Raw genomic sequence first — 14666 nt, forward strand, 5'->3', positions numbered from 1 at the left:
CTTACTTCATGATGAATTTGAGTAGCTCACAGACCTCTTTTCAATATATCATAGTCCTAAGGCTGTCAGAGAAAGAGAAGGAGAAATAATAGTACTTTATTACATCATTTATTTATTACATATTAAGTATGTTAAAGGTGCTTTGTACATGTTTATGGAATGAAGTCAGAATTTTATATAACCATGGCTAATATTATATTATGTCCAATTTTAAAGAGAAATAAAACCAACATAAGGAATAAAATTCATGTCAAGGTTACAATTGCTGATTCTGATTCCCTCACAATTCAAAGTAGCTGTCAAAAGAATGGAAGTTATTGATTCTGAGAAGCCAGATCTCAGTCTTGCTGAAATAGTAGAAAAGTGTATTTGTCTTATATTTCTATCATTTAAACTTGAGTGGTCTATGAAGCAAGCCAAATCTAGACATCAAACAACATTGTAAGTGGCACTCAGAATTGAGACAATTTCTAAGATTTTCACCCATTACTAAATCGTATTGCCGAGAGCTCAGTGTCCAAATACAAAAAAAACCAAAATGACAATAAAGTCAGAAACAAAAAAACCCTCCCTATAGGCTGTTAAGAAGATAGCTGATAGTTATTTGTCTTGAAAAGAATAAAAATTTAACTCCCCAGAAGCTAAAAGGGTGGATACAACACATCTCTCTCACCAACCTTTTTACTTTGATGACTGGATAAGGAAATGGAACAGCCATGAGCTTTAAATGTTTCACAGAAGGCTTCGAAATCCAGAAATGAGAGGTTTTTAATTAGTCAAAGGAGTAAAAAATTTTCATGGACTTTTTGAGAAGATACTTTCCTTCTAGGAGTCCTACAATGACTTTCAAGTGACAAAGGCCTCCCCAGACTCGTACTTTATATAAACTGGATAGATCATAGGACAAAGAAGTAGCAACTTTATTCTTCACAGTACACTAAGTGACTCAGGTACGAGCAATATTGATATAATCATAATGGCAAACTTTAAACATTGACTTAATAAAAATGTGGATATAAGAGTAAAAGAAATAGGGGGACACAATATATATATATATATATATATATATATGGTTGATGATGTAAGAAAACCAAATCCTTATGTAACATGTTAGAAAGTTAGTAAACAGGGATCCCTGGGTGGCGCAGCGGTTTGGCGCCTGCCTTTGGCCCAGGGCGGGATCCTGGAGACCCGGGATCGAATCCCACGTCGGGCTCCCGGTGCATGGAGCCTGCTTCTCCCTCTGCCTATGTCTCTGCCTCTCTCTCTCTCTCTCTCTCTGTGACTATCATAAATAAATAAAAAAAAAATAAAAATAAAGAAAGTTAGTAAACAATGTCTAAATGTGAAAAATAGGAAAAAGCATGTTTTAAAAACTAGCTATACATAGCTAATATGGCTTGAAAATTGTGTCTGAGGAACACAACTTAGGAGGGGAGAGAGGTAGACCAGAGGCTGCCATTTTCCTAAAGCCGTATAGTGCCACATGACTTGTTAAACTATCCACATATATTAATTAGATAAAATTAAATTTCAATTGAAACAATGTGGGAAGACAATTCGAATTTCCTAAAGCATTTCAGTAGTTTTGAAATAAGAATAATTGAGAGCTTCTCTGTGTCAAAGCCGCCTAGATCCACCAAACCATGGGAAAATAGGAAAGATTAAAATTGTATTTTAGAAACTAAGTTCTTAGAGCAACTGGCATCTTATGCATTTAAATTGTGTCTGATTAAAATGATTGTTAATGAATAATATTGAAAATTTTTTTTTTAGGAGTCAGGATTATCTAAGTGGATAGGAAATAAATTATCTCCTCTAGGTTCATTACCAGTTTGGCTGATAATTCTGATATCTTCTTTGCTCGTCACATCTTTAACAGAGGTAGCCAGCAATCCAGCTACCATTACCCTCCTTCTCCCTATATTATCTCCATTGGTGAGTATCTCATTCATCTGCTTTTATATTCATCAAAAGAAGAGTGTTCCACTCTGCTTGTTCTCATATTGTGGTATAGAATCATTTTGGGTGTGAATGATCTTCCTGTAAGTAACTTATAGGGTGGTCTTTATTTGCATGAATACATTTTTAGGAGACCTTAAATCCGGAGAACTCTTTTCTTCCACATTCAAGTAGAAGGATCTTAAGAGAAGCACTTACCTTCTTCTGTCTCCCCGGATTTTATATTTGCATCATCGGGAGGGTCAGCTTGAATCCTTTCTAGCTGTAAGACTTTGGGAATCCATGTTTCCTGGCAACTTTGGCTCTGACACTGACACTTCTCTCTTCGGATTATTCTTCAATTTCTGAGAAGTGGTTCATATAAGTGATCTGCAAATGAATGAAAACCTAGGCTTACACTCAGGCTTTAAGCTAAAATATCTTAGACACAGTTCTCTGCGGCCCAGGGAATAGTTTTTAAAGAGAAGTAAAAAAGCAGATTTGCAAGGAGAGAGAGGAAAAGACAGCCTTACTTCTGTCTCCCCACCTAGCTAGCAATTACAAGAAATAGCCTTAAGTAAAGTGTTTTTCTTATGGGGACAGCTGAGTTTGGTGAAAGGATAGCACTTCAAATTAAGAAGGATCGCCCTTCTGGGATTGTTCTGCTACAGCTCAAGGGGCAGATGTTGGTGTTCTTGAGCTGCTGCTTCAAATTAGAGAAGAAATGTAGGCAGTTTTTAATGGTAAAATATCATTTTGGTTTTTCTCTTTTTTGCTTCTCAACAAGGCACAGTTAGAAAATTAGGTGATGAATTAAGGGTAGTAGTAACTCTTCTTCTAAAGATGATCCCTAAGCAATTTTAAATTGTATATGGCACAGGGGCAGACAATTAATGGAATAATGAGAAGCTTTGAAGCCAGAGGGACCTGAGACCTTACATACGCTCTACTGCTTGTCAGCTTTGTGTCTGGACAAGTTACTTTTGCCTTTCCGTGCCTTAATTTCTTATCTGTTATTTGGGGCTATAGTAGCCATCTCATAGGTCACTGGGAAAATTTAGTTATTTTATATAAATGCACCCCCCCCCACACACACACACAGAGCACCTGGCACTAGATGAGTAAAAACTATTTTTGTTTGTATATGGTTCTTGAAGTAAATGATACTTTATTTTCTATATGAACTAAGCTACAGCACTTAAATAGCACTAATTACCATATAAAAACAAGAGGAAAATATTCTTCAAGTGATAACTGCATTTCTGAAGAATATTCTTCAAGTGATAACTGCATTTATGTGTATAGTATTAGGTCTTTAGATTTTAACGTGCTTCTGGGAAAGCTTATCATACTAATCTTGTTCATTTTGATGCTTGGTGCCTACCTCAAAATTTTACCTAAACTCCTTCTTATCTTTTCCAACAGGCTGAAGCCATTCAAGTGAACCCTCTTTATATTTTGATACCTTCTACTCTGTGTACTTCATTTGCATTCCTCCTACCAGTAGCAAATCCACCCAATGCTATTGTTTTTTCCTATGGCCATCTAAAAGTTATGGACATGGTGAGTGAGCTGAAATCAGGTCCAATAGACATCTTTGTGTGTGTGTGATGTCCTGGGTTATCACTCTTTTTACACACTATCAACTGCCAGGAAAAGCAAGGCTTTAGTTCTGCTTCTGAAGGTGAGTACATGATTGGTCACAGAACTGTTTTTAAAAATGGTAACTAGAAGCAAACTTACCATTAGGATTTGCAGTCACAAACACAGAGATACTGAATGCATCAATAACGTACTTGAAAAATGAAAAGAGCACAGAGTATGGGCAACACAATGGCTTAAACTCGCATATCAGGATCAGGATCCAACTTGACCTAGTCAAAAAGAAGAAATAGGGTTAATGAAATTCAGCAATTACACGCTGTGGTTTTCTTTCTTTCTTTCTTTCTTTCTTTCTTTCTTTCTTTCTTTAATTTATTTATTCATAGAGACACACAGAGAGAGAGGCAGAGACACAGGCAGAGGGAGAAGCAGGCCCCACGCAGGGAGCCCGAGGTGGGCCTCCATCCCGGGTCTCCAGGATCACACCCTGGGCTGAAGGCAGGCACTAAACCACTGAGCCACCCAGGGATCCCCACGCTGTGGTTTTCTACCACAAATATTTTGCAGCAAATACTTGCTTCACATAATACACTGGACTCAGTACCTGCTGATGAAAGGTCATCTTTCTTGCTCTGATTCTAATGGTGGCACCTGACATAAAAGCACAAGCAATAATGAGACATTCAAGTGATAAAACATGGTCATTTTTCCCAAATACAAAAGTAGTGATTGTCAAGGACTAGTTTGAGAATATTCTAGTCTCCCCCTAACCTTGATTACCAACTTCCAAACCAAACAAGGAAAAAAAAAAAAAGAATATAACCAAAGTAAACTCAATGAGCTTACTATGAAAATTCAGTTCCAAGGTCTCAGTTGCCTCCTCCCACACACAGTGCTGTCCCTACAACCCTGCAATGTAAAAACTCTGGAAAGCTCTCTATGCAGAAGTCACATAATATCCTTTTGGAAAAGAAAATGTGCATAATAGAATACAACCAGTGTCGGGTGTATGTGAATTTAAAAAATTAAAACAGGATTCTTGAGTGGGAAATATCAGAAAGGGAGACAGAACATAAAGACTCCTAACTCTGGGAAACGAACTAGGGGTGGTGGAAGGGGAGGTGGGCGGGGGGTGGGGGTGACTGGGTGACGGGCACTGAGGGGGGCACTTGACGGGATGAACACTAGGTGTTATTCTATATGTTGGCAAAATGAACACCAATAAAAAATAAATTTTTAAAAAACAAACAAACGAAAAGAAAAACCAGGATTCTGGATTAAATGAGTGGCTTGCATGGACAGAAAAGGGGGCCTCTGTAATAAACATTGCTAGGTATCCCCTTTTGCTTCGGGGCTCCATGTTTTAATACAGAGAATGCAGAGATAAGCTTTCTCTGTAAAGAGTCAGATAGTAAATATTTAACGCTCTCTGGGCCATATGCTCTCTGTCACAACTGCTCGGTTCCACCATTGTACATGAATGCAGCCAAAATATGTAACCACCATGGTTGTGGTCCCATAAAACTTAATTTGCCAAAACGGATCATGAGCAGGGGTTTGCCAACCTCTGTTTTAATGGATTAAAAGCAACTTTGAAATTTTTAGTGGACACCAGGATGATGACACAAGAGCTAGAAAAATGATAACTCTAAAGAAGATGAATAGAAGTGGCATTTTATTAAATCTCAATAAGAGAATACTGAAGGCTAAACTAATAATGGTATTGAGTGAATTTGAAAGATCCAGTTATCATATAGTGACCTGAACCTTATCCACTGAAATACAAGACCTCAAAACTCATATTCTGATTTAACATGAAATGGGAAATTTTTAAAGGGATTTTTCTTGAATCAGAGTGATTCCAGTATATTCCTAAAAGGAACCTCATAGAATTTGCAACTAAATGTCATTTAGTTGAGGATAGATTCTGTTTTGATATGAATGGAGAGCTCAATGTTTTGTGAAGTAACAACAATTTATGCTAATCATTTATGACATATATAAGTCTGACATCTACTTTCTGCGTTAGTATTCTGATTCTCCTATAGGTTTTCTTTTCAGGAAACTGACATTTATGCTCTTCCCTATTCAAGGTTAAAGCTGGACTTGGCGTTAATATTGTGGGTGTTGCTGTGGTGATGCTTGGCATGTCCACCTGGATTTGGGCTCTATTTGACCTCTCTACTTACCCTTCCTGGGCTCCTCCAATCAGTAATGAGACCATGCCATGACAAGCTGAATGCTATGACTATCCTTTGGTGAGTTTTGGAAACTATTGAGAATTCACTGCAGATACGGCATTGGAAAATTGGTGACTCATTTAAATTAGTCCTGTTGTAGCTGCTGTGGTTCCAGTAAACACCCAAAACCTGCCGTCGTAACCTAGAGTTCACAATTCCTTTGAGACGCAACCAAAGAGCGACTACGTCCCTTTATCAAGAAGCCCACAGCTGAGATTCTGCTCATGGACCATATGCATCCTGCTTCATCATAAGAATAATTTATAACATGACCTTCAAAAAGATTAGGCGATTTACTTCATTTTACATTTTGGGTTTGGTGTAACATTTCAAACATCAATTTATTATCTCAAAAACTTCCCGTAAAGTTTGAAATAGAAAATAAAACATACCAGTTAGTTAATACATGGATAAATCATTCCTGTTGTGTTGTTGAAGGGAATTTGTTGAAAAACCAACACTGTGGTCATCTGCACCGTATTGCAGAAAAAAGTTTTAGTCTAAATGAAATGTGCATCCTCCCATTTAGAAAATACCATATTATTCTTCATGTATAGATATGGCATGAAAATTGAAATTGAATTAGTAGTTTCAAAATTGTAATTGAATCAACTAAACAACAGAAAACTTGTAGATAAGGATTAATTTCTACTTGACCGTGTGGTTAGATTAATGTAATTCATACCTTTAATATCTCAGTGCGCTAAGAAATGCATTTTGTAGGGCTGTGACTAATGCTTGCTGTGAGATGCACTGTTAGCACAGCATAGTTATAAAAGAAAGCTAAACACTATAGAACTATTAACACATTTATGTAGCTGTATAGCAATTTTGCTTTAGTGTTTATCTTACTTCAGAAATACACAAAGTTAGGGGTGTCTGGAGAGCTCAGTCGGTTAAGCATCTGACTCTCGATTTCGGCTCAGGTCATGGTCTCACAGTCATGAGATCGAGCCCTTGCCTGGATCCTGCTTAAGATTCTCTCTTTCATTCTCCCTCTGTTTTCTCTCTCTCTCTCTCTCTCTCTCTGTCTAAAAATAAATAAGTAAACAATAAAATAAATTTTTAAAAGTTTAGAAATAGAAATACATAATGTCATGTAAAAAGACTCAGAAATTTAAATGAATTATCACTATGTATAGAGACAGAAAAAGGTCACACAACTCCATTATTATCAACATTGAGATGAAATATCAGATGGAAAATAAGAATAAAACTGTTGAAAAATTTACAAAAAGAAAATGAATTATTCATGGGCAAACAAACAAAAAAGGAGATCTAAACATTCAAACAAAAAGTGGAAGAGAATAGTCTCCTAATATGAGGGTTGTGAACAGGAATAAGGTCTATTGACATTCCAAAATCAGACTACAAGGGGAAAAATGACAATCAAAAACAAAATAATGTGCAGTTAGGAAAAGATGGAGAAGTTAAAACATAACAAATTTCATTCTAAAAATAAAAAGGAAGAGAGGCCAAGAAAATATCTTTGGTATTTTTAATCTTCATAGAAGTCATCAGACCTGGTTTGGGGTTTTTTTGTTTTGTTTTGTTTTGTTTTTGTTTTTTGTTTTTTGTTTTTTGTTTGTTTTTTTGTTGTGTTTTTTTTTTTTTTTTTGCAAATGATGGTATTTATAAAGTTGTTCTTAAAAATTAAATATAGTAAAAAGTATTTTTAAAAAGGAAGACATTTCTTTAAAAAGCATACATGATAAATTGTCTATTATCTATTTATTAGTCAATGCACAATTTGTCAATTTAAACCTTAAAATATACTGCCACTTTATGTATATCTTCTAAGTTCCCCCCTATTCATTTGTTTCTTTCCCTATCATATGTTACATATTTACTTAAGATCAATAGTATTTCTTTTGGGCTTTTTTCTAGTCATTCAATTTATCACTGCTGAATTATGTGATGAATACATTTTAATTATGAAAAATGAAATGACTTTTCAAATTAGAATGAGTAAGTTTTGCTCTCAAGAAAATAATATAAACATTTCAACTTGAATCATTTTAATGAATTACTTCCAACAGCTGCCAGCTGAGTACAGGAAAAGTAATACTTGGTCAAAATTTGTTTAAGTGAGCCATATCATTCTCTTGCTACATCTTTCTGTTTAGTTGGTATATCAAAAATGACTTAACTCATCCATTTCACATTTGTTCCATTTACATCAAAGTTCTCAAGCTCTTTTAGTTGGAAAGATGATCAAACAAATCTCTGTCCTCCCACTCTATGGTAGATAGTGTTTTTGTCATTATCCTCATCCTTACTTAAAGGTTAACTAGAAATCTTTGTCACTTTAAATCCCAGTATCTCACTTAGGGTTGGATCTTGTCTAGATAATAGTAGCAATTTCACTAAGTGCCTATTTACTGTCTGTTCATGCAAGTGCTTGGAAGACTCCACCGACATGTGTAGATCCTTCACTCACCCCAACCGCCTCTGAACATGTCAGCATCTCCAGAACTCAGACTTCCTTCCTTTCAAATGTCTGCACTCTTTCCACCTCACTTGGTATCCAAGGCTTTGTTCTCTCCTTTCAGCCTGGACATTAGGAAAGTATGCTTTTTTCCAATGGTATTAATTAATCCTATTAGCCAAAATGGATTAAAAAAAATTATCCTGATACCTGAACTGTTTCTTGACATGTGTACTGCATAGGATTATATTTCAAAGATTTGATATTAAATATATTATTCTATCTCTGCCATGGCTAAATATATGATAAAGATCTGTGTCATCCGTCCTTTTATTCCAAAATTTTACTGATTCAGTTAATGAATGACTCTCTTTGCTTGACTATGTGAATTTCACCAAATTAAACTTTTTTTAAATTTTTAGGAGGGGTAGGGTTGTACTAAGAACAAAAGAATAAACTCAAACAAACTGGGTCAGTTTTAGTACTCTAACATAATCTAAAAAGGAAAGGTTAAAATTGTTAGTCTAGGACACCATTAGCCATGCTATTCAAAAATGAAGCACTTTAGTCAAAGGAAAAATTTGCTAGGTAAGTTTTGAAAACACACATATCAAAACCACAGGTCCCCATTGTAGAAGCGAGACCAGACTAGCCCAAGAGCAAACAGTGAAACAACACATAACCAAAGCAGAAGCTAAAGGGTTTTTCCAAATATGGGGATCTTCATTTACCTTGGAAGAAAAAGACAGCGTTTAAAAAAAGAAACAAAGGGACTTTTCTTACTTATAGTATAGTGGTAGAGATACTAGGGGCAGTTTTGAGGGGAGTAGATCTTAAAGCCAAATAATAATAATAAAAAAATATTGTATTATGTGCATTCTGTGTCAGCAAGAAAATAATGGAAATTCTCCAAAGAGAAAGATGATGGAGCATCAGCAAGAATGCAGACGTGGCAACTGCTAATCCCTAGAGAGCTCAACATTTTCTTTTAACAGATACACAAGGAACAAGGGGTGGGAGACAAAGCCAGGACCCAAGCAAGTTGTGGGTTGAGTGGAAAACTATGAGTGAGGATCTCAAAGGACTGTGTTCTCTGAAAAGATGTAAGCTAGGACAAAATCCCATTTTATAAAGGGAAACCTCAAGGGAACCTTGATGTCTTGGCCTATGCACTGGGTGAAGGAATCTCCCCGGAGAATTCACAATGTGCAGGTTATGGGCCAATACCAGTGTGGGGGTGGGGGTGAGGGAAGACCAAACCCTTAATCTCAAACTTTATTTTAAAACAATTCCGGGTTGATAGTGTGCCTGAGTACCTGGCAAAAAAAGGAACACTTTCTTCAACCTGGGGCTCAACATATTACTAAGATTAAAGCTCGGCAAGAGATTATGATCGAAACTTGTCAATTATGCTAAGACAGAAAACATTACTGTTCAAGAGCCACATGAACAAAAGAAACAATCCGAGTGCAAAGACAACAGATACTCTAATTATCAGATAGAGAATATAAGATGAGGAAGTATGTTTGAGAATATAAAAGAGGGTATTGTAAATGTAATTGTGGTAGGAAGAATGCTGAAAATGTCTCCTAAGACTTCTGGCTCCTGGTTACTCAGTCAGACTCCAATCTAGGTACTGCTGTGAAGAGGTTTTACACATGGATTCAGCCAGCCTTAAACGATGGAGATTATCCTGGATTATTCAGGTGGTCCTAGTGTGATCCTATGAGCCTTAAGAAGCAAAAGAGAAAGGTCGAAGGATCAAGGGGGTAAGATGAGACAAGGGGAAATCAGGGAGATTGAAAGCATGAGCAGGATGGACCCAATATTGGCGGTTTTGAAGGTGAAAGGATTTATAAACCAGGGAATGCAGAAAGCCTCTGGAAGCTGAGAATGACCCCTGGTTGAAACCCAGCAAGGAAACAGAGTTGTCAGTCCTACAGGCGCATGGAACTGAACTCTGCCAACACGTGGGAAGCCTGGGAGTAGCTCTCCTTAAGAGCCTCCATTAAGGACAGCAGAGGGAGGCCTTGATCTTGGTCCTATGAAACTTGTTTGGACTGGCCTGTTCATCTACAGAGCTTTAAGATAGTAATGACTATTGTTTTAGGCCACTAAATTTATGGTAGTTTTTTTCATGACAACAATAGAAATCAAATAATAAAGAATGAGAGACTGTGAAAAGTGACCATATCTGAAAAAGTATTGAATAGGAATTTTAGATATGAAAAGCATGGTAATTTAAATTAAAAATGTAATGAAATGGTTAAATAGCACATTACACCAACTAGGAAAGAAATGTGTGTGAACGTGAGGACACATTCCAAAAAAATTAATTAGAACGCAACACAGAGATAGACAAAAGGAACTCTGAAAGGGACATTAAGGAAAATACAAGCCAGGATGATAAATATAACATATGTTTAATTGAAATTCCAAGACTAGATTAAAAAACAAGGGAGACAACAATCATTGAACACAATGAGTGATAATTTTCCAATACTAGTAAGTGAAACAGAATTTTTCAGGAAGCATAAAGAATCCAAAGCAGGATTTAAAAAGAAAAAAAAAAAGTAAATGTACACTCACCTCCATGATTGTGGAATAGTGGAACCCCCAAAGGAAGGACAAGATCTTTACAGAGAAATTAAGGCTTAGCCTAAGGCTACCTTCTCCAGAGCAACTGGAAACAAGTATCGCAAGTGCGAAAACAAGGAACCGTCAACCTAGAATCGTACATCTAGAAAATCTACATTTTAAGAATAAAAGGAAACTCAAGAATTTTCAAACTCGCAGAAACTAAGGGAGTTTACCACCAGCCAAAGCTCCAAAGTTACTTCCAATGTCTATAACAAAGGAAAAGATAATCCAAAAAAGAAAATAATGTGACACATTATACATGGGTTTAAAAAACCGACTAGAATTAAAATCCTGCAAAAGTGTAACATACAGTTCAAAGGAGACAAAACATTCTAATTTTCTCTGAAGCCCCCATTTTTCTTGGCGGCAGAACACTTAATCTAGTTGAATCCAAGTCGAATTCACCATGTCTGTGTTTTAATGGATGTCAGAGTTTAATTTAGTCAACTCGGCCTTACGTTTTTAGAGCCTCTCTCTTATTGATTTCGCTTAGGGGTTTTATCTAAACTGTGTAGCGGGTGCGTCCACAGCCCCCTGGGAGGCCGGCTGGAGCTTCTGAACCCAGACTGTGCCCCCCCGCGCCCCATCCGACCCGTCGCTCCACCTCTGCAGAGCCAGCCTCGTGCTCTCTGCACCCTGGCCCCCGGTCTCCAGGATGGAGCCCCACCTGCGCCCAGAAGCCCGGCCCCTCCCCGCCCCAGGAAGTGCTCACTGCTTCTGCCCTGAGTTCTAGTAGCAAGGGGTTCACAGCAAAAATAAGGAATGTGACCTCGTGCCCCAGAGGGGAGCCTCGCATCACAGGAGGCCCCGCCCCCAGCCCTCACCTGCGCGGTCCTCACCTGGAGCATCCGGGCACGGCCTCTAGGGCCGCGGAGATGAGACGAGGGGTCGCGGAGGCCCCTCCCGGGGCTCGTGCAGGCGCAGCGGGGTTAGCCCCAGGTCCCCCCAGGAGTCGCACCCACCACCTGGGTCTAAGCCCTGCTTTGGAAGACTCTAGCCGGGTCTCCCCGGAGCCTGGGATTTACGGTAGAAGGGCGACTCCTGTTTGTAACGCCTAAATGCAGATTTCCAGAAAATCTTATTTTTACAAAATCAGTCCTTGGTTGAGAGAGAGCCCTGGAGGTCAAAGGGTGAACGAAGCATGTATCTTTTTAGACGGGCCCCCACTTACAGAGCCCGGCTCAGGGAGACAGTCTAGGAGGGTTTCCATCCCACATGGGATGCTGCAACCCAAGTTCAATAACTTAGTGAAATAATAATAGTGGCATGTTGGTGTCGAATGAGCCTCTCGCTCCATGAAATTATTCTCATCACTGTTCTCACTTCAGGGATGTTCAGAGAGTTCACCCACCCCCGCCCTGCTGCTGGTACCCCCAGAGCTTGCCCGCCAGGGTGTTGATGGATCCTGACACCTGTAGCCCACCTGTAGTGCACCTGCTGGGGCCCACGTGCCCTCTGACCCCCCGTGGCCATGGAATCGACACCTGCCTTTGTGGCTACAGTTCTGTAAAAAGTATGACCGAAAGATTGACCAAATATTGTAAATGTCACGCAGCCTCCTCCTTTGTTCCCAGAAAACGTATGTGCTCTTGCCTCTATTTGCAACAGCCAGCATTTCCATTATTTTTCCTTATTTATTCTAATTGCTTCATTCTATCCTTTTTTATCAGCACACCTGTCTTTCTTGACATATTGTCTTTTATTTTTATTTAAGCAAATGCGCTTAGACTTCTCAGAAAGTCAGACGCTACGTTTGTTAGAATCTCTAAGAATACTGGTCTCTGACGGCGTTTCCACACACAAAAAAATTACAAATAGATCACTTCATCCATGTATTCCAACCTCTGTTGTGGCCTATGGATAAATTTTCAAATAAAGCTGGAAAATTACCTACCTTATATTCTGTGCAATGGCTTTCAAACTCCAAGTCATCTTGATAGAGAGTGAGGGAAATGTTTGCTGGAAAAGCTAGGAAAGAAGAGACGAGATGTTTTGAAAAAAGCAAGTTTGATTTATCCTAACATGACTGCCATGAAATTGGCTTCCAGTTTGACAAAAGACATTGATTCTTCAAACACTTTTGTATCTATTAGACGTCAGCCCTCCAGACTAGCTTCCAGGGTCCTTCCTTAACACTCTTGATGATGTTCAGGGATTTTACCACCTTAGACAATGAAAATAAGCAGGTACCAGTCGCAAAAAAGTTTGAGACTAGCACAGGAGCCCAATGAACTCTAGTCATAACAGATAAATCAACTCAGGAAGAATTGACATCATAAAATTTCTGAGCCTCCTGACCCAGGAGCACGCCGTATCTCTCTATTTAGGTATTCTTCAACTTCTCTGGGCAATGCTGTAGAGCTTTCAATGCACAGTCTTGTTCATCTTTAAACACATTTATCCCTAAGTGCTTCATGTTTTTGATATCACTGTATTTCATTTTTTGACGTTATTGTAAGTGGTCTGTTTTTTGGCACCAATTTCTGATTGACAGTTACCAGGATTTAGAAATGCCTCACATTTTTATAAACTGATTTTGTATCTTCACCTGCACTAAGCTAACTTATTATTTCTACTTGGGGTTTGTTTGTTTTTAAATAGATTTCATAAGACTTTGTACTTAATAATATCTTCTTTGAATAAACTCAGTGAAATTTATCCATTCCAATCTAGATATTTTTATTTCTCATTTTATCTTAAGATATCCTTGTCTTTTTTCTGCCCTTAGTAGCAAAGCATTTTTTTTAACCATTAATCATGAATGTTGGCTGTAGAATTTTCAGAGCCTCTTTATCAGATTGAGGAAACTTCTATTGCTAGTTTGCTGAGAGGTTTTGTTTGTTTTTTAATCAAGAATGGATGTTGGAATTTGTCAAATGCTTTTTCTATATCTTTGGAGCTGATCTTATGATTTTCTTTATAAGTCTGTTAGTATGCTAAATTACATTGAATTAAACAGACTTTGAACATATTTTGTATTTTTATATATATTGTTATATTTTATTTACTAAAATGTCATTAAGAATTTTTGCACCAGTGTTCAGGAGGGACATTGGTCTGAAGCTTTCGGACCTTGTTGTTGTATTAAGGTAATGCTTGCCTTGGAGAATGAGCTAGAAAGCATTTCTTCTCTTTAGTTGTCTACAAGAGTTGTAGAATTTAAATCCTTTTGAACTTACTGAGATTTGTTTATGAAATTTACATTCTGATAAATATTCTGCCTTGAAAAAGATATGTATTCTGCTATTATTGGGCAGAGTCTTCTAAAGTGTTAATTGGGTCCACTTGGTTGCTACTTTTTTTCATATTCTATATTATGACTGATTTTTTCCCCTACTTGTTCTATCAGTGATATATTGAGAGAGGAATGTTAAAATCCTTGCCTATAATTGTGGATTCACCAATTCTTGCATTTTTATCAGGTTTTGCTTTATGTTTTTCAAAGCTGTATTTTTTGGTTGATGTGCCAATGTTTAAATTTGCACATTATGCCTTTATCCCCATGTGATGCTCTTTTATCAATGTTGGTATTCTTCACTCTGAAATACATTGATATTAATATAAGTATTTCAACTTTTTAAATTAGTTTTAGCATGAGTTATCTTTCTCCAGCCTTTTATTTTTAACCTACTTGAGTTTTTAAAGTGAGTTTCTTGTAGGAAATATAATTGAATCTTGCTTTCTTATGTTTTAATAAAAAATGACAGATTCTGTCTTTTAATTTAGGTGTTTAGGTCATTTATATTTAATGTGATTACTGGTATAATTGCACTTAAGTCTACCATTTTGCTATTTTTTTCTATTTCTATTTCTTC

General features: G+C 37.3%; 1 protein-coding gene across 3 annotated transcripts in view; it reads left to right on the forward strand.

Annotated features, from left to right (window-relative positions):
• SLC13A1 (solute carrier family 13 member 1) overlaps positions 1-14666 on the forward strand; it is a 105325-nt gene that overhangs the window by 70903 nt on the left and 19756 nt on the right. For 2 of the 3 annotated variants that reach the window (XM_072783281.1, XM_072783280.1), the window contains exons 13-15: positions 1777-1938; positions 3367-3504; positions 5637-5801. In XM_072783281.1, coding sequence (XP_072639382.1) covers positions 1777-1938; positions 3367-3504; positions 5637-5774 — 438 coding nt within the window. In that variant the 3' untranslated portion in view covers positions 5775-5801. Of the gene's footprint in view, positions 1-1776; positions 1939-3366; positions 3505-5636; positions 6187-14666 lie in introns of those variants that run through there. The other variant, XM_072783279.1, reaches the window with a different exon arrangement.

This window comes from Canis lupus, chromosome 18, assembly GCF_048164855.1.
Source record: "Canis lupus baileyi chromosome 18, mCanLup2.hap1, whole genome shotgun sequence".
Classification (NCBI taxonomy): Eukaryota; Metazoa; Chordata; class Mammalia; order Carnivora; family Canidae; genus Canis; species Canis lupus.